The 25,372-nt window shown below is 48.3% G+C and overlaps 1 protein-coding gene across 3 annotated transcripts in view; it reads right to left on the reverse strand.

The window, feature by feature from the left end:
* The window catches only part of EYA2 (EYA transcriptional coactivator and phosphatase 2), a 164,259-nt gene that overhangs the window by 88,001 nt on the left and 50,886 nt on the right, over positions 1–25,372 (reverse strand). For 2 of the 3 annotated variants that reach the window (XM_080924721.1, XM_080924719.1), the window contains exons 2-3: positions 9,409–9,509; positions 1,214–1,259 (exon numbers count right to left, since the gene is read on the reverse strand). In XM_080924721.1, the coding sequence (XP_080780847.1) occupies positions 1,214–1,259; positions 9,409–9,499 (137 nt within the window). In that variant the 5' untranslated portion in view covers positions 9,500–9,509. The remainder of the gene's footprint in view (positions 1–1,213; positions 1,260–9,408; positions 9,510–25,372) is intronic. The other variant, XM_080924720.1, reaches the window with a different exon arrangement.

The raw sequence follows: 25,372 nt of genomic DNA on the forward strand, positions 1-25,372 counted from the left end.
CACTGCTATGTCTTCCCCAAGACAGAAGCAGCCTGGGCCAATGCCCTCACTAGGGCTCCTCTGTGGCACTCAGAAGGGGAGACTTCTGGAAGCCTGGGAGGGCACCATCTAGCCAGGTCTAACTGAGGGTTCTGTCTCCTCAGTAGACTGGGAGCCCTTCTGAGACAGGCCTCTGTCCTCTCCTCTCTCATCCTTGGGCTCATATGGGCTTTGGGACTGAGGAGTCTCAGGTGAATGTGGAGCTGAAGAAAAGACCAAGGTGAAAGAAAAGAGATGTACCGGGTTTCAGCACCAATGGTAGGGAAAAGATGAAGAGAGTGGGGGGATACGCTCCATGGAGGTGCGGTGAGGCCTAGGGGTAAGGGGGATGCCTTTGGTGAACCCATGCTGGAAATCCCTTCCTCCTGAGGGACCAGCCACAGGAAGGTATAGTACAGAATAGTTTATTTAGGGCATAGAGAGGGGAGTAGGAGCAGAAAGAGGGCGGGGGGGGGGAGAGGAGAGAAGTAGAGGTTGGCCATGAGAATGTGGAGGTGGGGGGAGGGAATGGGGGTAAGAGAGGAGAAAGAGAGGGAGAGACCAAGAAAGCAAGAAAGCAAGAGAACAAGAGGGCAAGAGGGTAAGAGAGAGAGAGAGAGAGAGAGAGAGAGAGAGAGAGAGAGAGAGAAGAAGAAGGAGGAGGAGGAGGAGGAGGAGGAGGAGGAGGAGGAGGAGGAGGAGGAGGAGGAGGTGGTAAGCAGCCTCTTTTATAGTGCCAGGTAACCGTGGGGTGGGGTTTAGAGAATCCCAACACAAGGGACAGATGGAGTGAGTGGGAACAGGGCAATGGTGGAAGGAAGGAGACATCAGGAAGAGAAGAAGAAGGGGAGATGGAGGCAGGGAAGGAGAATGGGGGAAGAGGGAGGAGCCTAAACAGGAAAAGGAAAGAATAGAAAAAGAGCAAACTCCAGAAGGAAGAAAAGGGCAGGCAGAGAGCACAGAGAGCCCACTCTAAGCAACAGGTCCTTACTTTGTAGGACTGGTCATTCAATGGTCCCCTTTCCTGGATGGGGAAACTGAGGTTCAGGCAGTCAGGCAATCTGTGCCAGGCCATCTAGAGTTCTCCATGCTGGCATTCGTATTTGGCAACTCAGTTCCAGATCACCCCCATCCCAGCCTCTACCTTCTGAAGACATAATAAGTAGATAAAAGGGGGTGTGGCCAGAGTACTCACTTCGCAAAGAGCTGAGGCACACTCAGAGCGGCTGATTTGGCGATACCTGGAGAGAGAAAGAAACACAGGGAGGTTTAGCTACTGAGGCCACGCTCAGCACAGACTGTGGCTCCTGGAGAAGAGAGGAGGCTTGCAGAGAGTTGTTGCTGGGGACTTTCTCCACCGAAGAAGTTTCTCAGAGGCAAGGCACTGAAATGCTCTTCTTGTGGGCTCTGGGTACGGCTGCCCTGCAGGAAGACAGGCATGGAAGGCACACAGAGCATCTAGGAACATCATGTGGTGTCCACGACCTGCATTCTGCACCGATTGGGGAGACAGAGGCCACAGAGGCAGAAAGTATACTCCAGGGAGGTCACATGACTATAGTAGGTAACCAAGAGCTACAGGATGAAGGTGCAGGCTAGTTCCAACACTTCCTTCTCTCCATCTCCCATTCTTTCTTTCTCCTCCCCCTTTCTCCTCCTCTTCTTCCTTCTCTGTCCTTTCTCTTCCTACTCTTCCTCTCCTCCCAATACCTGCTCTTTCCTCTTTTCCCCTTTGCTCCTCCCTCTCCCCTTATTTTTGTGCAGGTACGAGTGTGTACACTTATAGAGACCCGAGAACAACCTCATTTCTCCTTTCTCAGATTTAGTTTTTGAGTCAGGGTTTCCCACTGGCCTCCTGTTTCCATGTGTCCAGTGCTGGGATCAAATGCAGCAGAAACAATGCCCAGGGTTTTTACAGAGATTCTGGGTTAAGTTCAGGTCCTACTCTTGTGCAGTGAACACTTTACAGCCTGAGCCATCTCCCCAGCCCGGATATCATCGGATGACATCACCGTCCTATTCCTCCTTCTCCAATTCTAATTGGTCAGGCTCAGGTCAGGCTGAATCCAGCACATCCAAGGAACATTCTTCTCACCCTGAGATCCAGGCACAAATGTCCTATATTCCTGGACACCTGGTGTTCAGCCACCACGGTGACAGTGGAAGGTGACAGGCTCAGCAGGAGAGCTTTGCCTGTGGCAGAATTGACCTGGGTGGATCTGGGGGTATTTTTTTGTGCCTCATCATTTCAAACAACACTATTCCATATCCTCAAACAGCCCAGATGAAATCTGGATGGGGCAGGATGCAGCCATTCATCCAGCTACTCTTCAAGTCTGCCGGCTCTGGGCCTCTCTCCGACTCTCTCACCTCAGTCTGGACCCTGGCAGCCTCCTCCCTTTTCAGACTCAGAAACTTCCCCCACGTGCACATGTGAGATGACATCATCTCCGCGTCGACAATGGTGAAGAGTCAGAGGCTGGAGAGTGGATAACTGAGGGCCAGCCCTGCAGTCTGTCTCAGCCATGACACTACAAGCTAAGAGACAGCCACCAGGGGAACTGCAGTAAGCATTCCCTTAGGACTTTATAGCAGGCCAGGCCTAGTGGGAATGGCTTAGACATGGGATCTCATTTCATTCTTGCTATAGGACCATGAGGTAGGCAAGGCCATCTTCCTTCCACACCCTGTCTACAAGCTCCAAAGCGGAGGGCATCTGAATCTGAAACCAAGGGTCACGTGACTCTGATCATGTGAGTCAGCACCCCCCACACACCCCCAACTCTGCTGATTCACCTTCAACTTCACGTAGACTCACAACTGAGCTCAGACACATAGAACTGTTTGCACGACTACGTAAAGTGTCATTACTGATCATGGTAAGTAAGGAGGACCTGAGTTCAGCCTGGATGTGAGGGTGTGTGTGTGTGTTCATGCACATGCAGTGAGTTAGGGCATAAGATATACTTTTTACACACCACACTTAAAAACCCAAAAAGGTTAGAGCAACATTGATTTGATGCCAAGGAAAGTTCCAGCATCACTTGGTGCCTCCTGACAAGTCCCTTGATCCTGAGGCCTCTGCCCTAGGATCTCGGAGGACCAAGAGCCACTAATATCTGAAGCAGTCATCCTCACTGTTGGCAAAAGCTCAAGTGTGCAGGGAAAATTCAGAAGTCACTAAATTAAACACTTTTGATGTTTTCCATAATAAATATGCAGACACTCACTAAAATGGGACCCACAGAAATATTCCTATGGGCTCCCGGGAGCTTGCTGTTCCAGGCATTCGAAGTATCTTTCCTTCCGGAGAGATTGGCATGGCGGAGGTGTTCAGGCTTCCTTGCCTCCACCCCCTCCCTGAACTCTTCAGCCACCTGCCTCTCCCCTCCTCACTGTAGCCCGGCCCGCCTCTGTTGCTCTTCACACTTGGGTCACCCCAGCCAGGGGGTAAGAGCTGAGACACAGACTCCTTTTCCTCCTGTAGACCAAGGTTTTTGAAGAATAGCTTTTAGCTGCTTTGCTCCTGTATCACATTTAAATTTTCCCTCCAGGGACACACTGAGAACTCAGAAGGTGGGCAGACCTCTCTACCTCTTCTCTTTCTTTTTTTTTTTTTTTCTTTTCTGTGTTCTTCCTGGATAGGGTGGCACAGACTTCACTGTGTCTGTGGGTGGTGAGGCTGGTGTGGGACTCCAGGTTTGAGAGTCTGGTTGAGCAGGATAGTGGCCATGGCTTCCCCAGGGATGGAGCAGAGCCTTCAGCCCGCATGCTCTGCCCCTGCTGCCTGTGGCTGCTGGTCTCTGAGAAGAATGTAGATCAATGGTCACTCAGTATCTGTGGCAGCCAAATGTTCAGGAAGTGGCTTGATAGAGGGTCACCATGGATGAGGTCAGCCCCAGGGTGGCTGCTGGAAAAGCAGGTAACGCTGTGACAGTCCTAGAGGAGGTGATGCAGGTGGCCACAGTGAGGCCTGGGGTGCCCTTCTACCCTGAGGTGCCCATTTTATTACTTTTTTTTCTTTAAAAGAAATTTTGTGTGTGTGTGTGTGTGTGTGTGTGTGTGTGTGTGTGTGTGTGTGTTAAAACCCTTGGTCTGGAGAGATGGCTCAGTGGTTAAGAGCACACACTGCTGTGTTCAGTTCTCAGCACCCAAATCAAGCAGCTCGCTACCGCCCGTGACTCCAGTCCCAGGGGATCTGATGCCCTCTTCTGTCTTCTGCACTCACAGACGAACAGCAGTGTGTGCTCCTAACCACTGAGCCATCTCTCCAGACCGAGGCCCAGTCTTAATACGTAGAAACGACAGGAGGAGTCTCTGCGTATGTGTACACCTGTGTGTGTGTGTGTGTGTGTGTGTGTGTGTGTGTGTGTGTGCCTGTGTGAACCGCAACCCATTTATTCATTCATGTGTGCACTCAGTATTTATCATTCACCGTGAGCCAAACTGACAAGTCAAATCTCACAGCTGGCTGACGTAATCACCTTTCCTAACAAAGCAGGCGGGGCTCACGTGCTCAGGTTCGACTCTAAATCTCACCTCTGTGCACCCCAAATGTGTGGCCCTGTGCCTACCATTTGTTCTGAGGCTCATTTTCCTCATCTGAAGCATGGGCAACAGCTTGCAGCAACAGAGGAAGCCCAGGCTACCAAACGCTAACCCCAGCTGCTTATCTTCCCACTCAGTTGCCCAACTCCCCCCTCCCTCCCTTGCCTTCTTAGTATACAGAACATTGACATTTTCCTTCCAGAAGGCAGGACATAATTTATATCCATCTATCACTTGTGCAGGAATGAGGGAAGGGACAGGGTGGCTTTGCTAAGAGGCTGCTGGAAGCTGGGGGTACCGAGCTCACCTATGTGTTGTTTGTTTTATCCCTGAGAGAATCCGTTAGCATTAACCGTCATCTTGACACAACCTACAACCATCAGAGAAAGGCCTTCGATTCAGAAATTGCCTAGATCTGATTGGCTTGTGGGCGTTAATTGATGTAGGAGGAAACAGCTCATCAGGAATGACACCACCCCTAAGCAGATAATCTCCAGTTGTATATGCAAGTCAGCCAAGCATGAGCCTAGGACAGAGCCAGAGAGTGAGTCACTGAGCCGTGTTTCTTCATGACTTCTGCTTCAGGTCCTTTCCCTGATGTCCCTCAAGGATAGAGTATCACCTAGTGTCAGCCGAATGACCCGCTTTCTTCCCTAAGTTGCGTCTGGTCAAGTGTTTAATCACTAAAAAGTAGAGAAGATGGAATCGGCACCAAGGTGAGCTGTGGTACAGCTGAGCATGTGGGTCTTATGCCTTTGGGGTATTCTGCTGCGGGACTGTGAGGAGTTTGGAATTGAAGCTGGGGAAACCAGTTGAGTGTTCAGAGGCTGATGGAATGTTTTGTGGGAGCTAAGACACCAAGAATGCAGAGAGAAAGTCGGACTGTGGAGGCCCCAGCAGGGGGTACATTTGTTCCTAGGGTGGGATCTGGAGCGTCCAGCATTTCTGAGCATCCTAGAGGTCTTGGATGCTCAGGAGGCACAGAGAAGGGACAGAAAGTAGATCTGGGTTTTTGGTTCGGCATCCAGCCACCCACCAGCCTCAGGCTGGAGCTGGTCAGAGTAAAACTGAAAAGCTTGGTGTGAGGCAGGAGAGGGGCAGGGAGGTTTAAGGAGGCCATTTCTATCTTTACCGTTGGTATTTTTGAATTAAGAACCCGTGCTTGCTATCAGGAGCTGAGACCAGCTTATTGAGGTAAAATTCTCTCTGCTTCATTTAAGAAAACGGATAGGATTTCCTCAGGGAGCTAATATTCAAGTGGTACTTGAACTTAATAGCGTATAAGAAGTCTTCTTTGTGGTACCAGTTTTAAAGGTATGAAAGTGACACGATTAAAGAGTCATGGTAAGGATGAAGCCTGGCAAATGGGTTCAGGCCAAGAGAGGCCACTGGTGAAGGTGTGGCCTCAGTTTCAATGGAACCTCCAGGACATTAGAGATAGTGGGAGTGTGGGATGTCTACCAAGGACAGACACAAGTGTGGGTGGAGCTGACCTTAGACTAGGAGTCAATCTTTGTGTGCCACCAATGGCGGAGCAGGGAAAGTGAGGTCAACCAAGCCCTTTGGAGTCCAGAAGATCATAAGTGAGCCCCAGATGTCAGACACTGAGCTACAGAATTCAGACTCACACTTCTGGAGTTTAGTTTTGCTTTGATCTTTCCTTTGGGAATAAGAAAGTTTATAACTTAAAAAAGTTTTTTTTTGTTGAAGCTCACAGTTAAGAAATTTTGGATTTTACAAAGAACCTTTGACTTTTAAAGTGTTGAAAAATTTAAAGATTGGGCTTTTAAAGCTGTATTGCATTTTATAATATAATACTAACATGAAGTCTTAGGGACAAGGGATTGAAAGGTTATGGCTTAGAAGTGATATGTTTTTGGGTCAAATTGGTAAGGGGTACCTTATTAGCTTAATTTCTACTTTGACCGCCTGAAGTTAACTGAGAGGAACGCCTCAGCTAACACCTAGGTATTGCCCAGATGGGCTAGTGGGAATGTCTATGGGAGACGGATTAATAATTAATGGGTCCAACCCACTATGGGTGTGACCATTTATAGGCTGGTGGTCGTGGGTTATATAGGAAAACTGGCTGATAGCACATACGTCCAACTGGTGAATAAAACCAGCAAAGTCTAATTAATGCAAGGACAAGCCTTTTACAACCAGAGCTCATAGTTCAGTATGAGCTTTGATACATACAAGAACAAAAGGTAGTTCAGAGTTGCTGTGGGGAGGTTGGTTAGCTTATAATTAAAAGTGTAGGCAATGAGAAAACCAAGGTGTATGAAACATCATCCCAATGTCCATGTGACACTGAATATTAAGACAAGAAATCTGCTGAGCATGAGTCTACAAGCAAGTCAGAGCGCAGTGTGCTCCTCTGTGGTTTCTGCTTTAAGTTCCTGCTTTGAGTTATTGTCCTGATAGCCCTTAGTGGTAGACTGTGACCTAGAAGTACAAGCCAAAGAAACTCCTCCCCTAAGTCGCTTTGGTCAGAGTGTTTTATTACAGCAATAGAGATGAGAATTGAAGGGAATTCAAGAAGAGGCTTAAAGGACCAGAAACTCAGGGAGGCAGCAAACTGGGCAGGGGAAGTGAAGACAACTTTACTAGTGGGTCAAAGCTAACACTCACCTGAAATTAGCTCATCTCTCAACACCACTGTCTGCACCCATGTTTCAAAGTGCGCAACTACTCACCCACCTAGCCCAACACTCACCCACATATCTACCCAACCTCCTAGCTACTTACTCATCCATCTACCCACCGTCTATATATGTATGTATGTATGTATGTATCTATCTATCTATCTATCATCTATCTATCTATCTATCTATCTATCTATCTATCTATCACCTATCTATCCACCCATTTCTCTACTCTCCTACCTACCTATTGATCTCAAACATCTACCTACCTATTCATCTACTCATCCACTCACCTACTTATTCATCTCTCCATCCATCCATGCATCCATCCACCCATCCATCCACACATCCATCCATCCACCCATAGTTTTGAAGTTTATGTGTAAGCCAGGAGATGAACTATGTGCTCCATAGGAGGGGCTTTAAAGGTGTGAGCAGAAATGAAGTACTCTCACTGGTGGACTCTAGGCAAACTCTACACTGCTGAGCCTAGCTCCCAGCATTTCACTTCGAAGCAGGTGCTCTTCCACAGAGTCACACCCTTAGCCCCTGGCTCGACACGACCACCAAATGTTTTCTGTGGGGGTGATAGAGAAGGAGGGGAGGAGAAAGCCAGATTCATAGGACTGGGCTGGAAATGCATTCCAAAGTGACCCTGTTCTGTGGAAATGTCAGCATTTCTTGAAACTGGAGATAAGGAAGGGCCTGACACAGAGCCAGATCTCAGGAAGGCCGAAGATGAAGGGGAGGAGCAGGGGCTCATCTAAGGGACAGGTGGCTGGGTGGGAAGGTAGTCCTCTTGTAGCTGAAGGACTCAGCACCTCAAAGGGAAGCAGATTTTCACTGTCTCTCGCCAGTTTTTTACAAAGTCATCATCTTTGCATGATCTACCAAGGAGACCAAAGAAAGGCATGACCCAGGGCCAGACTCCCAAGCTGCCTCTGTTCCCTGTGGTTATTTGAATCAGAGGGTGACAATGGTCTACATTAATCATTTACCATGCCAGGGTGGGCCAGGGCCAGGCTCGCCACACATCATAACCTCATTTAATCCCCCTGTGGCACTTTGCAGAGTGGGTCATTATCATGGCCTATTTGACAGAGGAAGAAACTAAGAAAAGACTGGCTGGGTAGTGGCTGGGCTGGGAGTGAGACCCAGATGCTTCACACCCATGGCTCAGACCCTCTTCCTGCTGATTCAGCCCGTGCCGACTCTGAGACAGTAGGAAACTGGCCTGGGCCTCTACATAGAAACACAATAATGAAGGTCTTTGAGCAGGGCTGGTAATTCCTTTTAAACCCTCGAAGTGGGCCATTTGCAAAATGCTTGTGGATGTGAGGTGAACGGTTGGGTGCCCTCTGCCATCCAGCCCTGTTTCAGAGCCCGCACATTTGTGGTGAGATTTTGAACAGGGTTGTCTAGCTTCATGAAGCAGGAAGGGGTAATGTCATGGTCTTGGTGACAAAATGATTACTCAGAGAACCCTGAATTTGCTCTCAAAATGTTCCCTGTGACGACTCGGGACAGTCCTGTAGCTTTCCTATTCCACAGTCTGCCATAATATGGAGACCATAAAAGAGACAGGGCAAGCCTGGGTCTCAGGATCCCACTGGTAGCAACCCCTGGGCATAGCATCAGGGAAAGGGTTAAGCCTATTGCTTCAGCGTGAAAGCTTAATGCCTCTGCTCACCTCAAACTCTACCAGGAAGGCTGCCGATCCCAGCAGAGCAAACAAAAGGTCAGATTGTTCTGGAGAAAACTAGTCTGGCAGCATCATTTGCCAATGATTTTCTCAACAGCTTAAACTTTCTTCTGCTTCCTTGACTTCAACCCACCCTGAAAGCAGCTTGGAGACAGGGTCTTCTTTGGGGATCCCGTGAACAAGATTTCTTCTGGGAGAGGGGGTGGCAGGGGGGAGGTAAGAAACATAGCTGGACACCCAGCTGTCGATGCCTTAGGTGGCCTGCAATGCACCCAATGCTATGTTCCTCCACAGCACTGCCAGGATCTTTTGGAATCAGAGACCAAGAAGGGCAGCTCAGGTCACGACTGTGTCTACCTGTTCCTTGAGCGAGGACAGGACTGTTCTAGAACCATCAATGTGAGTGGTAGGTTCTGGGAATGGGTCCCCTAGTCTATTAGGAATGAACGAGGCCTTCATGACCCATCCAGCCAAACGTTTGCAGAGGCCTACCTTCTCTGTCACTCGGCGTCCCCACGGCCACACCCTGCTCACTCCAGTCACTGTTTGCTGCGAGGCTGGGTGAGATCACCAACTCTAACATTGCCTTGTACCTGAGCGGAGACAAAGGGAAATGGAATTTATGCATTATTCCTCATGTTTGCTAATAAGTCAGATCTCTTCCCCTAAGTATGTGAATATTAAAGGCTGATTACCTATTCTCACCCTCTAATGGATTCCATATTATACAAATTCACAAACTCTTTGCCAAAATGGAAATGAAGTTCTTGCCCCTAGAGAGAGAGAGCACACCCACTCTTGAAATGACTCCTGCGATCTGAATTTTTCTATCAGAGCATTGTGCTTTGCTTTCTGCTCTGGATGGCCCTTGACCCGGGAAGACTTCCAGGAGAAAAAAGGGTGTTGGGGAGGGTAGATGATTGATATTCTGACTTCCAGAGACCTGAGGGGCCGGTGAGGGCGCCTAGAGTTGCCTGTGGTCTCCCTAGTTTGGATACGGCAGAAACCATAGCCACAGTGGGTGTTTTTCTCACAGGTGGAAAAGGGCACAGGTGACAGCCATAATGTTTCACAAGTGCCTTGAGGATGGGGCCTGGTGCCACAGATCTGTAATCTCAGCTGCTTGGGATGCTGAGGTAGAAGAATCATGAGTTCAAGGCCAGCCTAGGAAACTTTGTGAGGGCTAGGGAGGGGTGGGGCAGGCACCTGCCTTACATATGTGAAGCATTGGGCTCCATCCCTGGGACCTGTGTGCCTCTAGGTGATATGACATCATAGTTCAGCACAGCCACCCCTTCCAAGAAAGAAAACCCTGGGGCTGGAATTGCTCCAGATTTTGATATGTCACAGGGGAGGGTATAGGAAGGGGGCCCACACAAGGTACTGAGAGAATACTCATCCAAACAGGTACATGTAGGAAACATAGAGTGAACTGGCTTGGGATGTCTTCCCTTAGCCCCTTCTCAGCATTAATCTTTCCAGACACCACTCCCATTGAGTCTAAAGCTGTTCTGGCTGTGCTTCATAAGCTCTCAGACCGTCTGGTCTCTTCCCCAAGGCATTGAGGTTACAGCTGTTTCCGTGATGTCCAGCTTTTTACATGGGTGCTGGGGATTCAAACCCAGGTCCTTGTGCCTGCACAACAGGCACTTTGCCCACAGAACCATGCCCCTGGCCTGAAAGCACCTTATCTAAAGTTTTGAAACTGGTGAGAAACCCTCAGACAAATCAATGGACATTTGGGACTTTTCACAGAGATAAGTATTGGTTCTAATGTTCCTACATACACAGGCATCCTGAGCGTCTCCTCGCTCCCTAATTGTCACAGGGAGGGGGCTCGGATGGCCCCTTCCTTTAGTCCTTCAGGGTGGATTGTACCCCCTGTAGCAGAAGACTTTGAATCTGTCACGGGATTGTAGGTGACAGAAAATTACATTAAATCCCCACTCACTCCCTTCCTTCTTCAGGGTGCCAGGGAATAACATTTAATTTTAAGATGATGTAAAAACCTTGGTCTCCAAATGCCTCCTTGCTGTCTCTGAGCCTGGCTATCAGAGGCCAGGGCCGGTGGAACAGCCGAGCCCAGTTTTAAAGGTGCGTGAATTACTCTCTCCCTGCTACTTAAAACTCATAGAACTGACTGGAAAATAGTACTACTCTGTGTGATGATCCAAGTTCTTGCCTTCTCTCAGAAACGAAGGACTAGATCCATGATTTTGTTCAGTAATCACCAGCTGGGGCCAAAGAGCCGAGCCCAAGCTGGACAAGGCCAGGGGCTGGTGTCTGCCGCAGGCTCTGCCCTGTTTGGCTTTTGTCCACTCTGTCCTACTCTTCCTTTTCCCTATTTATGACTTTTTCAGGTACCAACAGATTTTTCACTGAAAAGCCCATATATATATATAGTTCCAGGAGACAGCAGAGTGCCCCTTGCAATCTCTTACACAACTTAGGAGTTTTATACAGTTTTTCTGCGGGTGCTCCTCAGAGCTTGCTCATTTTACGATGGGTGACCCTTGCTGATTTTCTGCTCGGGTGAGTGTGTGTCTGGGAGTCTGCTGAGGGGTAGAAGGAAAGTGTAGATGCTTTAGTGGATTTTATGTGGTCCTCCACCTAAGCTGTTGGTGGCTTGGAAATCAATTTTGTTTTCCCCTTAGGGCCCAACACAGAATCCTGTCACTTTGTTACCCCATTAACACCTTCTGAAGGGAAGAGTGGTGGATGAGACAGCTGGGAAGGTGGCTCAGTTGGTAAAGTGTCTCTCCTGCTTAAGGATCGGAGTTCAAATCCTGGGCCTGGGTGTATGTGGGGGGTGACTTACTTGTGATCCCAGCATCGGAAAGACAGAAACAGGAGGATCCCTAGCCAAACAGCTTAGCCTAATTGTTGAGCTCTTGAGCCCCGGGCCCCAGTGAGAGAGATTGTCCTTTGGTCCCCATGTAGTTGCACTCACACACACAGAGTTGAAGGCCATCTTGGTCTACATAGTAATTTCAAGGTCAGCCTGGCTACATAAAAGGATCAGAATTTTCCCTCCTACTGGTCCCTGGTTAAGCTTTTTAATATTCAACATGCACTATGATTTTCAAATGCACCGTTGGATAGAAGCCTAGTTTGTAGCTATACAAAGCATTGCCCTGGTAGGGGCATCCAAGTGACTACCATTTCTTATCCATCTCAAACAATGGTGCAATGAACATCTGATTATTCATTGAAGCAACATCTTTATCTTTCTACCTACAATATACCTATCTATCTACCTATCTATCTATCTATCTATCTATCTATCTATCTATCTATCTATCTATACATCTATCTATCTATCTATACATCTATCTACCCACCCACCCACCCACCCATCCATCCATCCATCCATCCATCCATCCATCCATCCATCCATCCATCCATCCATCCTTCTACCTATCTACCAGTCTCTATCTACTTATCTTTCTACCTAATTTGCACATGCCCTTAGAAAGGTGGTGGTGGGGCATCAGAAAGGAATCTTGAGTTGACATTCAAGATTATTTGTTTGTTTGTTTGAGACAGGGTTGAATCGACCTAGAACTTTGGCAACTAGCCTAGGCTGGTTGGCTAGCAAGCTCCACCTTCCTGGTGTTGGGATCACAACTGTGCGATGCCAGGGTGGGTTCTGGGGATCGAACTTAGGTCCTGTGCTTCTGGGGCAAGAGCTTTACTGACTTAGCCATCTCTCAGCCCTGTATCTGTGTATTCTTATCATGTATATATATGAATTACATTGTACATACACACACACACACACACATACACACACACACACACACACACAGGGGGGGGGGGATTTTCATGTGAACTGAACTTGATCAAACATTAAGAGCTTGTTCCTTATAAGTTGCTGTGCCTTTAAAGATTCCCACCATTTTCACACTGGCTTCCATGTTCATCACAACTTGCAGTTAATGCTTGTGTTGTGGTTTTGATCGAAAGCATTCTCGAGAAAGGCTGGTGTGTGGAAGGCTTGGTCCCCAGCTGGGAGATCCAGTCACTGAGATGAGGCATCTGGTCCCCAGATCCTTTCTGTCACTCTGCATCTGTCCTTCATGAGGTGAACAGCTTTCCTCTGGGATGCACTCCCTGCCGTGGTGGGTCTCACCTCACCTCACCTCACCACCCTGGGGCTAGGTGGCTGTGGCTTGACACCTCTCAGATGCCTGTGAACAGCAGGGGTGAGGGTGGGGGTGGGGGTGGGGGGCAGTCTGGTTAACACTGGCAGAACTGCCCAGCCCTCTAACCCACTGCTGAAGGGCAGGAGGCAGTGTTCACAGTCATGTTCACCTCCATCTCCCATGCCGGGTTCTGGGGAGCAGTGTGTGTTCCTTTCCTTTATTCTCCCTCTTCCTCTCACCCTGACTTAGCTTTAGTCTTGTTTAGGGATTTTCTCCCCGTTAATGTGTCTGTGCACCTTGTATTAATCTACCATTCTGTTCAGATGTTGTAAATTTCTCTTATTTCTCCCAACCCCTTTCCTTGGGACGGGGTGTCACATAACCCATTAGAGCCTGGAAACCTGAAGCTGGCCCCTGATCCTTCTGCCTTGGCCTCCCAAGGGCTGGGATTACAGGAAAATGCTGTCACTTATAACTCAAAATGACAACTTTTTTTTTTAGTCATGGGCTTGACCCTGGGACCTTGTGTATACTAGGCAGGTGCCCATTACGGTCTGGATATCTACTCCTGCATGTTTGGAAAGTCTTTCCTGAATCTTCGATTATTTCCTCTGTTTCTGGAATTAAAAAGTTGTTATTTTAAACTGTATTCTATGTGTATGGATATGTCACCCGCATGTACGTCTGTGTGTGCCTAGTGACTGCAGAGGTTAGAAGAGGCTGTTGTATCTCCTAGAACTGGAGTTACAGACAATTATAAGTCAACATATGGGTGCTGGGAATCAAACCTGGTCCTCTGCAAGAGCATCTGGTGTTTTTAAACCACTGAGCCATTTCTCCAGCCCTCTGGCATTTAAAAAAAGAAACAGAATGAAATTTCCTATACATTTAACAAATTATATTTTATTTAGATCTCAAAATCATTTCATAATTCCTATTTAAAATTTATCTCTATGTTCAGCTATTCCTAACGTCACCTTTTCTACATAAGTCTTCAGTTAGCTAGATTTTTTTTTTAAATTTCAAGTTGTATTTTTGTCTAATGTTGGAAAAATATAAAATAAGTCACTTTTTTTTTCTAGTTTGCCCAGTAATGCGGCCAACTGAATGTTGGCGATGCCATCGTTTACGTTTTTAGCTCATGTCCTCAGTCACAGTTAACAAACCCCAACACGAGGAAATACACTAGTATTTTAAGGCATTCAAAAACAAGGAAGTCAAGGCTAAAGGGTCCAGGACCTCAGAGAGTGAGAGATGGCTGGAGTCAAGTTGAACCTCTAGGTTATTTTCTTTCGCGACAGCTAACCAAGTCATGAGCAAGAGCAATGTGACACCTTAGTGTTTTCCAGTCCCACTGGGCTGTTGGAGCAAATGTCACCAGGCCAGCTCCGGCACAAGGGGCAGGAATCTGAGAGCTCAGACTGCAGCTGGAATGGGATGGCTTTGCTTTCGGGGAGTTGCTGGGGCACTGGGGGCACTGGGGAAGAGACAGCAGAGAATCCCAACAGAAAGGTGTTCCTTAGCCAGAAGCCAAGGAGAGAGTGGCTCCTCAAAGACAGGGAGCCTCAACCAATGCCCTAAACTTGTGGGGTTGAGAAGGTAGCTTAGTAGACAAGAGAGTTTGCCAAATAAGCCATGAGGACCAGAGTTCAAATCATCAGCACTTACGCAAAAGTAAAAACCTGGACTGGCTGCATATGTACCTGTGATCCAGCACTGTAGGGAGCAGCCTCAGGAGAACACTAGGGCTTGCCGGCTGCCAGCCTAGCTCCCGGGTCAGTGACGAAGGGAGGCAGCGGAGAATAACAGGGCAGGACACCCACAGTCCTGTGGACTCAGTAGGTACACACAGATGCATGCACCCATACATACACCACTCCGGCCATACACAAAACAGATCTTCCAGGGCTTCACTGAGGTCCCTTGTTCAGAGTAAGGGCCAGACAAATAGACGCTGCACGGTGTCTCATCTTAATCTCACACTGGATCAAAGATTACTTCTGCCATCAGAGCCTGCCAAAAGAAAAGCTGTATTTCCCTAAAGGAAGATGCAATCTCTCTGAGTTTCCACATTTTTTTTCAAACACACACACACACACACACACACACACACACGAAAACCCAAATGGAAAATTATATATATGATATATGGTATATGGTATATGATGTATATGAGATATGGTATATATGATATATATGATGTATGTGATATATGTGGTATATATGGTATATGGTATATGATGTATATGAGATATGGTATATATGATATATATGATGTATGTGATATATGTGGTATATATGGTATATGGTATATGATGTATATGAGATATGGTATAAATGATATATATGATGTATATGATATATGAGGTATATATGGTGTATGGTATATGGTATATGATATATGCTATATAAATGTGTGTGTATGTATATGCACATATATAGCATATAGCTAATGCACAGGTGAGGTCACACACACACATGTTGGGGTGCACTGTGTGAAAGTTGTCACTATGTATCCAGTTGTTGGTTGCTATGCCAACAGAGCGTCCTGTTCTATCCAGATTTGGGTATTTTACTCTTATGCCTCAGTATTTTGTAAACATATACCTTCCTCACTCCCTGACTGGCTTAATGAAGCTCTGATGGACAATAGCTAGGCAGGAGCGGGAGGGCGGGACTTCAGAGCTGAAAGATGGTCTTGGCGAGAAGAATCGGGTACAGGAAGGTTTGCCAACATGACAGGGAGGTGCTCAGACGTACCGTACTGGAACAGAGAGAGATAAGGTCTAGCTACTGGCGGGCTCTGAGCTAGGGCAAAAAGATTAAGTTAGACAAGCTAGCTGGGAAGTAGCCTAAGCTAAGGTCTAAGCAATAATAAAACTTAACAAGCCTCTGCGTCATTATTTACACTGCTGGTGTGTCCAAAAAGTTCTATTATATATATGTGTGTGTGTATGTGTGTGTGTGTGTGCATATGTGTGTATGCATATATACATATAAATAAAAATGCATGTATATGCACATATATGCATGAAGATCATATACAGGCGAATGCATGCATGCACACATATATGTAAATACATAGCTAATACACAAATTAAAATCCACTAAGAATTGTGCTTATTTGCCATCAGCAGAACTCCAGTACAAAAGATTGTTCTGGAAGCATGAAAATTCCGAAAGGATGTCCAGCAACATAAGAGGAAAATGTCTGAGTAGCCAGGGGACAGACACTCTGTTTGGTCTAGAAAAAGCCCATGTGAGAAGTTATCAGCATCACAAACCATCAGGGCCCCATTATGATTTTCAGAGTAGTCACTTGAAGAATAAAAAGGGATGCAAGCACTTACTGTCCGTTTGCTTCTTTTATAAACACATAAACTATAGGTAGAATAAACCCACCAATCACAAGACAAGGGTTGGGCTGGCGAGATGGCTTGGTGGCTAAAGGCACTTGCTGTCTGACATTGCATGTAAGATGTGGTGGGGAGAACCCCACAAAGATGCCCTCTGCCTTCCACATGCGTACTTTGACATATGCTTTCAGTTAAAATAACAATAACAATAAAGATTATCACATCAGATTCTTGAAACTGACATGCTTCTTCTTATGAGACCCCCTTTAAAGACGAATCAAGATAATTTTGGAACCATTGCAAGAGAAACCACTGGAATAGCAAATCCCAAGCAAAAATATAATTGGGAAAGCCTATGTGATATAAACACCAGGGGAGCTGGAGTAATTCCAGACAGACTTTAAAATAAAATCCATGGCAATAGACTTAGGGGAACACATACTCTGCAGAAGACTCCATCTATCAAGGTACAATAATTTTACATGTGCCTGGGAACTGACTCACAAAAGGGATAAAGACAGCTATCTGACTCCAGGTCTCTACTGGACACCTCAAGACCCAAGATCCAAAGCACACAATAAAACATAATAAAGTTAGAGGCTGCAGAGACGGTGCAGGGGGGAGACTGCCTGTCACAGAAACATAAGGATCTGAGTTCAGGTCCCCAGAGCCTGTGTAAAGCTGGATGCTTCTCTTATCCCGGGGCTCCAATGTCATAATAGGAGGCAGAGGCAGGAGAAGCTTCTGAGACAGCTACCCTGGAGTGTGAAGCAGTGAATCAAAGGATGGTTTCAAACTAGGTGCAAGGTGAGGACTAACTCCTAAGGCTGTCCTCTGACCTCCACCAAAGCTGTCCGACAGAATGCACACGCACATGCACGCGCACACACACACACACACACATTGAGAGACATGTACATATACATATTTTAAAAGAGAGAGAACATCTGAAAAGGAATATAGCACAGTTGCCTGACCCTGCCAAGCAATGCGGCGCCCATGGAGACAGCCAAAACTCTGCAGAAAGGATGTCAGCCTTCTCGAGAAGACCTGTGATTCCACCGACTGACAACTGACCTTTCCCGCTGCTTGTTCCAGCTCCAGGCTCCTGTGCGGAAAGGGCTGACCTTCAGCATGAGCTCTGGGAATTTGCAGTCAGAAAGCCGAACATTTCAGTTAGAGCTTTTGCATGGAGAACAATTCATACCAGGCTGTTGCCTGGATCTGTTGCCTCCAGTGCTCCCAGTGAGCCCGTGGAATGAAAGTACCCGCTCCGCGCGTTTCCCAGTAGGTGACTAAACCCAGGTCAGGTCTGAGCCAAGCCTGGGCATTGGAGGCTAGTTAGTCATGCCTGCTAGGTAAGTACTTCCTGTTCTGCATGGTGAGTTCTGTGTTCTGTGAGCTGTGGTTTTTGTTAGGGACTTACTGGGGCAGAAGAGGGGGAGGCCGACCTACCTATTCAGTATCTTGTGGCATTTAAGGACTTGGCTTGGTTATGTTCTCATTTTAGAGAAAATAGAAAGAAGAAAACCCAACCCTCCACCTAAAGAGTGTTCACTCTGGGGCCAAGGGCTCCTGGCTAGTATCATCTTACATCATCCTATGAAGCAGGTAGAGATGAGGAGACTAAGAGGCTACTTAGTGAGGCAGCCAGGATTCACTCTCAGCCTGGTTCCGTAGCTTGCAAGGAGGCTGGGTCGAGCTGTGGGGCTGGGAGGATGACTCAGTGGCTAAGAGAGCCTGCAGTGCAAGCCTGAGGACCTGAGTTCAGACCCCAGCACCCACGTAACATACCGGGTGTGGTCCTGTGAGCTGGTAACCCCAGTGCTGTGGGAGGCAGAGGCAGATAGATTGTTGAAATTTGCTTTCAGCCTAGTTCCAGGCTCATTGAGAGACTGTTTCAAAGGGAAAAGGTAGAGAGAGGGAGTGTCATAGGACATCCGGCATGCTTCTCCGACCCCTGTGTGTCCATGACACAGGTACACACATATAACATACACGAAGTGACACACTGGCACGCATGTGCACACTCATACACTCAAAATAAGAATAGGGCAGGCTTTGAACCTACAATAAAAATCTCTCCCCTAACCCACAGAGTCCCAGATTTGCCATCTGCTATGGACTACAGACAGAGGATCCTCAGTTAACCCCAATTATCAGCTGTATGATCTGAGACAATCAAACAAAAACCTCTTGAGCTTGGAGAACTAATAAAATCTTCTAGGCGGTCAGGTTTTCTGGCAGATTAAATCAGAGACTTGAGAGTGAGCTGTCCACAAAGGTGGCTCAGGACACAGCCTGCGTTCCATGGTCAAGGACTTAAACACACCACGGGGTTCACCGAGCGGGGACAGTAGGGCTTGGGACAGTTATGGATAGAAACCATTGTTTCTTCTGTAGTTCGAGGGGTAGAGCTGAGACCTGCAATGGTGTGTGTGTGTGTGTGTGTGTGTGTGTGTGTGTGTGTGAGTGTGTGTGTGTGTGTGAGTGTGTGTGTGTGAGTGTGTGTGTGTGTGTGTGTGAGTGTGTGTGTGTGTGTGTGTGTGTGTGTGTTGGGGGGTTGTTCCAGGCTGTTCCCTCAAAGGCCTGCAACAGGGGAGCAGCTTCTCTCTCTCTTTGGACAGAGTAGGAGCGTCATATAACCCGAACTGACTCTGGACTCAGCAGGAAAAGAGGTTTCCAAAGGACCCGCCCCTTAGCTTCCTGGGGGAGGGGCTGCTGCTGTCTGCCTGGCTCCATTTATTACCCTTGTCACCACCCGGGTCCCCAGGGACTGAGGCTCTCTGGGGTAGCCAGGGCTGCCCAGGAGCAGAGCTGACAGCTGGAAGCTGGGGGCGGGGTGACTTCAAAGGCTGACAAGGATCAAAAGCAGATGGAGGGTCCCAGGCGGTGGGTCCGCTCACCTTTCCTCGTACAGGGTTACCTTGACTGAGCGCAGGGGCCCTCCCTGGTAGAAGGAGAGAAGACAGATGGGCCTGGCAGGCTTTGGAGAGAGCCAACATCCATGGAGGGCTTGAAATCGAAGCCTGTTGACAACAGTCAAGGGCTTCTGGGTAGACAGCTGTGGCCCAAACCCAGCCTCGATGGTCACCTCCCCCTCTCCCCCGCCCCCATTCGATTTCAATTCCAAAAGTGTCTGCTGATCTCTAACAGCCTGGACACCATCTTCCTGAGATGGGGACAGGGGTTCACACTGAAAGCCACTTTCTCCAGGTTCCCTCAGCTCTCAAATCAGACCCATCACCACGTCCTGCCAAACACACACATGGCCACAACTCGATACTACCTTCTCTGGCCCAGAATGCTGCTGTGGCCTCCACACCCATCTCCCCGGGGGCCACTCTGGCTTTTCCCCAGTGTGTTCTCTGTGGCTGACAGCTCAGATCTGAGCCCCCCTCTATCCTCGGGTGACCTCAGGTTGTTTCCTGTTATTGCCTGGGAGTGAACCTTTGACCCATCCTTACTCCGGCAGGCTTTCTCAAGCTCTCTCTCTGCACACGCTGTTCCCTCTGCCTGGAATACCATTCCCTATAGCTCCTGCCTTTAAACTGTGTCTGCCCCAGTCCTGAGTGGGTCTCCACCCCCTTTCTTTACACCCCACTTTCGTCATGTTTTGGATGTGTGGGTGAGTATTTAATTTTCATGTGTCTCCCCCAACCGCACTTTAATCGAATGGCTGGTGATTTTGTCTATATAAAAGGCCACCCCTCCTAGTCCCAAAATCTCCCTACAGAGATTTTCATAGTGGTTTTCATAAATACCTGTGGCACGGTAAATGAATGAACCCCAAGAGTGAAGGCACACATCCAACCAGTGTTTATTGTAAGCCTGTTAAATGTGCCAGACTGCGCTGTGAGTTGCTTTTGTCACCTCTCCAGGTACTGCCTTGATTAAGGCTGTGCTGTCACCTGCACAGCCCCTCTGGGCATCGACTCTGAGATGCCCGACCCCTCTATCTGGGGACGTGTTCCCTAGCAATGCTTCTGTCCCCTACCAGTGTGGGAGGTAGCTGTCCACGTGACTTGAGATGCCACCTCCATTAAGACTTCTGCCCGGCTGTCATGCCTGGGGTGGCTCTGAGCAAGAGAAAGGGGATAGAGTGGGCATGCTCAGAGCTACAACAGGGAGAGGGAGCCAGGGACTGCTCCAGGCACATGGGATGTGGTGATAGAACTCATTTGCAAGTCCCCCACTCCCACAGTGGCAATCCAGAGTGGGATCCTGCAGTAGATGTTCACAGAGTCCCAGACCTCTACTTGGTTAGTCAGGAATTGGTTCCCCCACTGCACCCAACCCCATTCCATGCCTGCCCCATCTCATGTAGCCCAGACTGACCTCACATTCACCTCCTTGTGCTGGACAACAGGTTTGCAACACCCTGCCTGACTAACTTGGTGTTGGGAACAGAACATGCAACTCCATGCATGCTAGGTAAGCATTCTCCCAATGGAGCCACATTCCCAGGCCTTGCCTCCTTTTTATTACTCCAATAGTGTCTCAGAATAGTTTTTAAATGCTCTCCTTGCCCCCCCCCCTCCATGGGATCCAGGTCCCACAGTTGATGTGATAAACCCCAGCTAGCCTTTCCTCTTTCACAAACACAAAACACCCACATAACCCACGAAGATGCTGCTTTTTATATGTTGCATGCATTTTGCTAGCTTAGTTACTCTGGCTCTTGGAGACAGGATCTTTACTCATATCCCAAGCTAGCCTCACACTGGAGATCCTCCTGCCTCAACCTTCCGAGTGCTGGGATTACAACTATGCACCTGAGAGAAATACATTTTCTGTTTTTTTCTCTGGACACTTTCCCGGGGACTCTTTCTCCATCTTGTCAATGAAATAGGTTGGTGTTCTAGGTCATGACGCAAAGATCTAGTTGGTTCTTTACATTGGCCTGTAGTGTTCCAGCTATGCCTACCCTCAGCTCAGCACTGGGCTAGCCCCATGTTTCACTGGGTTAGCCCCAGCCTCCTAAGGTGCTTGCTTCTCCAAGGAGTGGTTCCTGCAAACAAAATTCCCGGGGGGGGGGCCCTCATTTCAAACCAGTTTGCACAGTGCTATTGGGAAAGAGTCTTATTCACAGCACGACTCCTCCATGATCTGAGGAAAAGAAGCAAGCAAGCAAGCAAGCAAGCAAACAAACAAACAAATAAAAACTCTCAGGAAGACGCAAGCGATTGATGAACTGACATTTGTAATGCTGGGATCAAACCTTGGCGTTCAGCCTGTCAGGCAAGCTCTTCTACCTCTGAGCAAAGAGCCTGTTCCTAAAGGATGACTAAGTGTTCCTAGAGCTGCGTCACACCATTGTTCAGTGAAGCACTTTCGGTCTAGGGAGCCTCACACAGCAAGGGCGCCCGGCCTGGGTTCCAAGGCTCAGCCGGGCTGTGCTTGCTCTGTGGAGGCTGCGGGACTCTCAGCTAAGGGCTGGGAGCGGGGTGTCAGTGGTCAGTTCCAGGCTTATCTCTGCTTCCCTCAAGCCTTTAGAGTCACCGTCCCCATGACCTTGCTAATGCTTCGACCCTTTAATACAGCTCCTCACGCTGTGGTGACCCCCAACCACCAAATTATTCTTGTTGCTACTTCATAACTGTAATTTCCACTACTGTTACGAATCATAGTGCAAATATCTGGTTTTGTGACCCCTATGAAAGATTCTTTTCATCCTCAAGGGGTCACGATCCACAGGTTGAGAACTACCACTCTAGGCCATCCCACCGAGAGGTGTGGCCTATCTATTCAAAGCTCATGCTGTGCTTTGTTTACGGAGGATGCCCTAACGCTTACCTGGTGGGACTGCCCACCTCTCCTTCCCATATTACTATTACTTATTAGTATTTTTTTTAAAAAATCCAATCCCACTCATCTTCCTGACCCATCATATCTGCCCTGCATCCTGGCAACCTCCCCTCCAAAATAAAACAAAATAAGATCTAATTTAAAAGCTTGTCACGGAAGCTATAGCGCACCACACAATTTATTCCTCCGTTCATCTGTTCATACACCTTTGCTTACTAATGTCTTTGGTAAAGAGTCATTGGTCTTTTTTGAAGCCTCTGGCTCCTGCTACACTATCAGTACTGGATCCACATGAGGATGCCTCTCAGATACCTGTTGTTGCCCCGTGTCATGGAGATCCTGCAGATCTCTAGGGCTGGCCCTTTCATGTGTTCCAGAAGAGCATAGATGGGGTAGATATTGAGGTGGGCGAACTCAAAGCCTTAGATCTGGACCCGGGAGGTAGCTGAGTTGGTCAGCCCTCCAGCTGTCTTGCAACCATGCCACCAGGGTGAGCTCTCCAGCACCGTGCCGGCTAGATCACCCAATGCCACAGGTGGCAAGGGACAGGAACAGTTCTCCCATTCTAGTGCCCTGGGGTTGGCTCACCAGCACCTTCACTTGCTACGAGTGCTGCAGCTATCGAGGGGCAGGGCTGCAGCTAGCCTCATTCATTTCTCTCTCCACAGCATTTCCTGTGAGCTAGCTGTGAGTAGGCTGACATGAGCTGAGGGGACAGGGATGCTCCTAAAGTGGTGTCTCTCCACCACCTCTCGTCAGGAAATGCCAGCAGGGGCCTGCACATTCAATGACAGCATTCCACAGCCAACAACCCGGGCTCTAATGATTTCACCCCTGAATGTCTGAATCAATTATTTCATATTGCAGGGGTGGGGGGAGGTCAGAAACTCTAAAATTTTAAAATGAGGTGGAATTCAAGTGTATTGTGACACTATCAAAATGTTTAGGGTTTACATTCCTTGTGTGTGTGTGTGTGTGTGTGTGTATGTGTGTGTATGTGTGTATGTGTGTGTGTATGTGTATATGTGTGTGTGTATGTGTGTATGTGTGTATGTGTGTGTGTGTATGTTTGTGTGTATGTGTGTGTGTATGTGTGTGTGTATGTGTGTGTGTATGTGTGTGTGTGTATGTGTGTGTGTATGTGTGTGTATGTGTGTGTGTATGTGTGTATGTGTGTGTGTGTATGTGTGTATGTGTGTGTGTGTATGTGTGTGTGTGTGTGTGTGTGTGTGTGTGTGTGCCAGAAGTCAAAGTCAGACATCATGTCGTCAATCCGAGTATTGGGTTATCAACGGCTCTCTACCTTGTTTTTTGAGACAGGGTCTCTCTCTGAACCTGGAGCTCATCCATTCAGTTACACCGACTGACCAGTAGCCTAGAGGTCCTGTCTTCATCTCCGCAGCACTGGGATTACATCTGTGAATCACCACACCTGAGTCTCATGTGGGTTCTGGATGAAGGTCGGTCCCTCTGCGTTCATGGTGAGCACTTACTGACGGAGCCAAGCTCACCCGCTAGTGTTTCCGTATGATACATGGCTGTCATGCACCTCCCTCTGATGTGCTCTCCTGAGCAGCCCAGGCAGAGCCAGCCAGAACTTGTGGCAGGCTCCCCGGGCACTGAAGGATCAGCTTGTCTCAGCTGCCTGCGTTTTCTCGGGTGTCAGACAGTGACACATTCGTTGCCATTCATAAGAGCTTTGTGAAGATGTCACGACTGACTGTTGACAAAGTTCTGAGGATGTAGCAACTCGGTCCAGAGCAAGCTCACTTTCCTACCCTTAGTCAGCACTAAGATCCCGGCCACAGAGGAAAGTTCCCTCAGGGTCCACCAGTACTGATTGGCAGAACTTGGTCAAAAGCCTCTTAAGCTCATCTGTCTCTAGGATCAGGCCTCAGATCAGAACAGGATGGGCAAAGAGGATACACACCCACCCGGGTGCCCTCAGAGACACAAGTGGCACTGCCTCTGCTGGGCCACCATACTTTACAGTGTGGGGCTGAAGGTTGGGGGTGGCAGACCAGCCCCTGCGTTCTCCCAGCCCACACCTCTTCACACAAGGGTCGTTCTAACAGAGCAATGCTTCTCAGTGCTTAGTGGAAGCTGAAACCAGCCTTGGGGATGTCTCCTGGGCCATGTTTAACATCCAGGCAGAACCTGCCAGAAAATCTCAGGCCCCAGAGACTGCACTGTGGTGTGCGCTAAGTCAGGGGTTTGGGCCAATAGACTCCCAACTTCAATAAGTCACTTTTAGCTTACAAATTCAGGCTGAAGAATTTCCGGGGTTTGGGAGCAGGGTGGGGTTAGGGAGCAGGAAGAGGATGGTTGAGGTAGAGTGTTTGCATGCAAGTGTGCAGGCCTACATTACATCCCCAGGTAAGCCAGGCATGGTGGTATATTCTTGTAGTCTCAGTACTGGGGGATGGGGATGGGCAGATCTACAGGGTTTTCTGGCCAGCCATCTACACCAATCAGCAATCCCCAGGTCCCAGAGAGACACCCTACTTAAAAATATGGTGGCCAGTCCTGAGGAAGGACACCTGAGATAGACCTCTAGCTTCTGTGCAAAACATGTGCACACTATGTACACACTATGTACACCCTTTCACAATATGCACACACACTCCCAAACAAGCAATGTGAAAGTCAAAAAGCAGAACTCAGGGAGGTCAGGAGGGAAACAGAAACACGGAGTGGATCAGAAATTCTCCCAATATCCACAGCTTCTCTGGTGTTCATTCAGGGACCAGCACTGCGCTCCCCCACAGTGTGCTCTGTGGGTTAAATTCCTCGGAATCCTAGTGAGGGAAGACGGATGGAGCCCCAGCTCCCAACATGGTCTCCATGGCTGCTGCACCTCACTGGTTGCTGCCCCTTTGTGGGTGTGAATATCCAGCTTACTGTGTAGCCCAGGCTGGCCTTGACTTTGTCATGTTCCTGCCTCAGCTCCTGAGTTGTGTAATTACAGATATATCTCTACACTGTGCCTAACGGCGTCTCATGGCTGAATAAGTGCAAAGCAGAGGCCAGGGAATAGGCTCTTTGGGCGGAAAAGGAGCTCATTATGTTCCAAGCCTTGGCCCATGGGGTAAAAGACATGAAGAGTAGAGGAGAAGAGAGGAGAGAGGAGGAGAGGAGGAGAGAGGA

Source organism: Micromys minutus (genome assembly GCF_963924665.1).
Source record: "Micromys minutus genome assembly, chromosome: 11".
In the NCBI taxonomy this organism is placed as follows: Eukaryota; Metazoa; Chordata; class Mammalia; order Rodentia; family Muridae; genus Micromys; species Micromys minutus.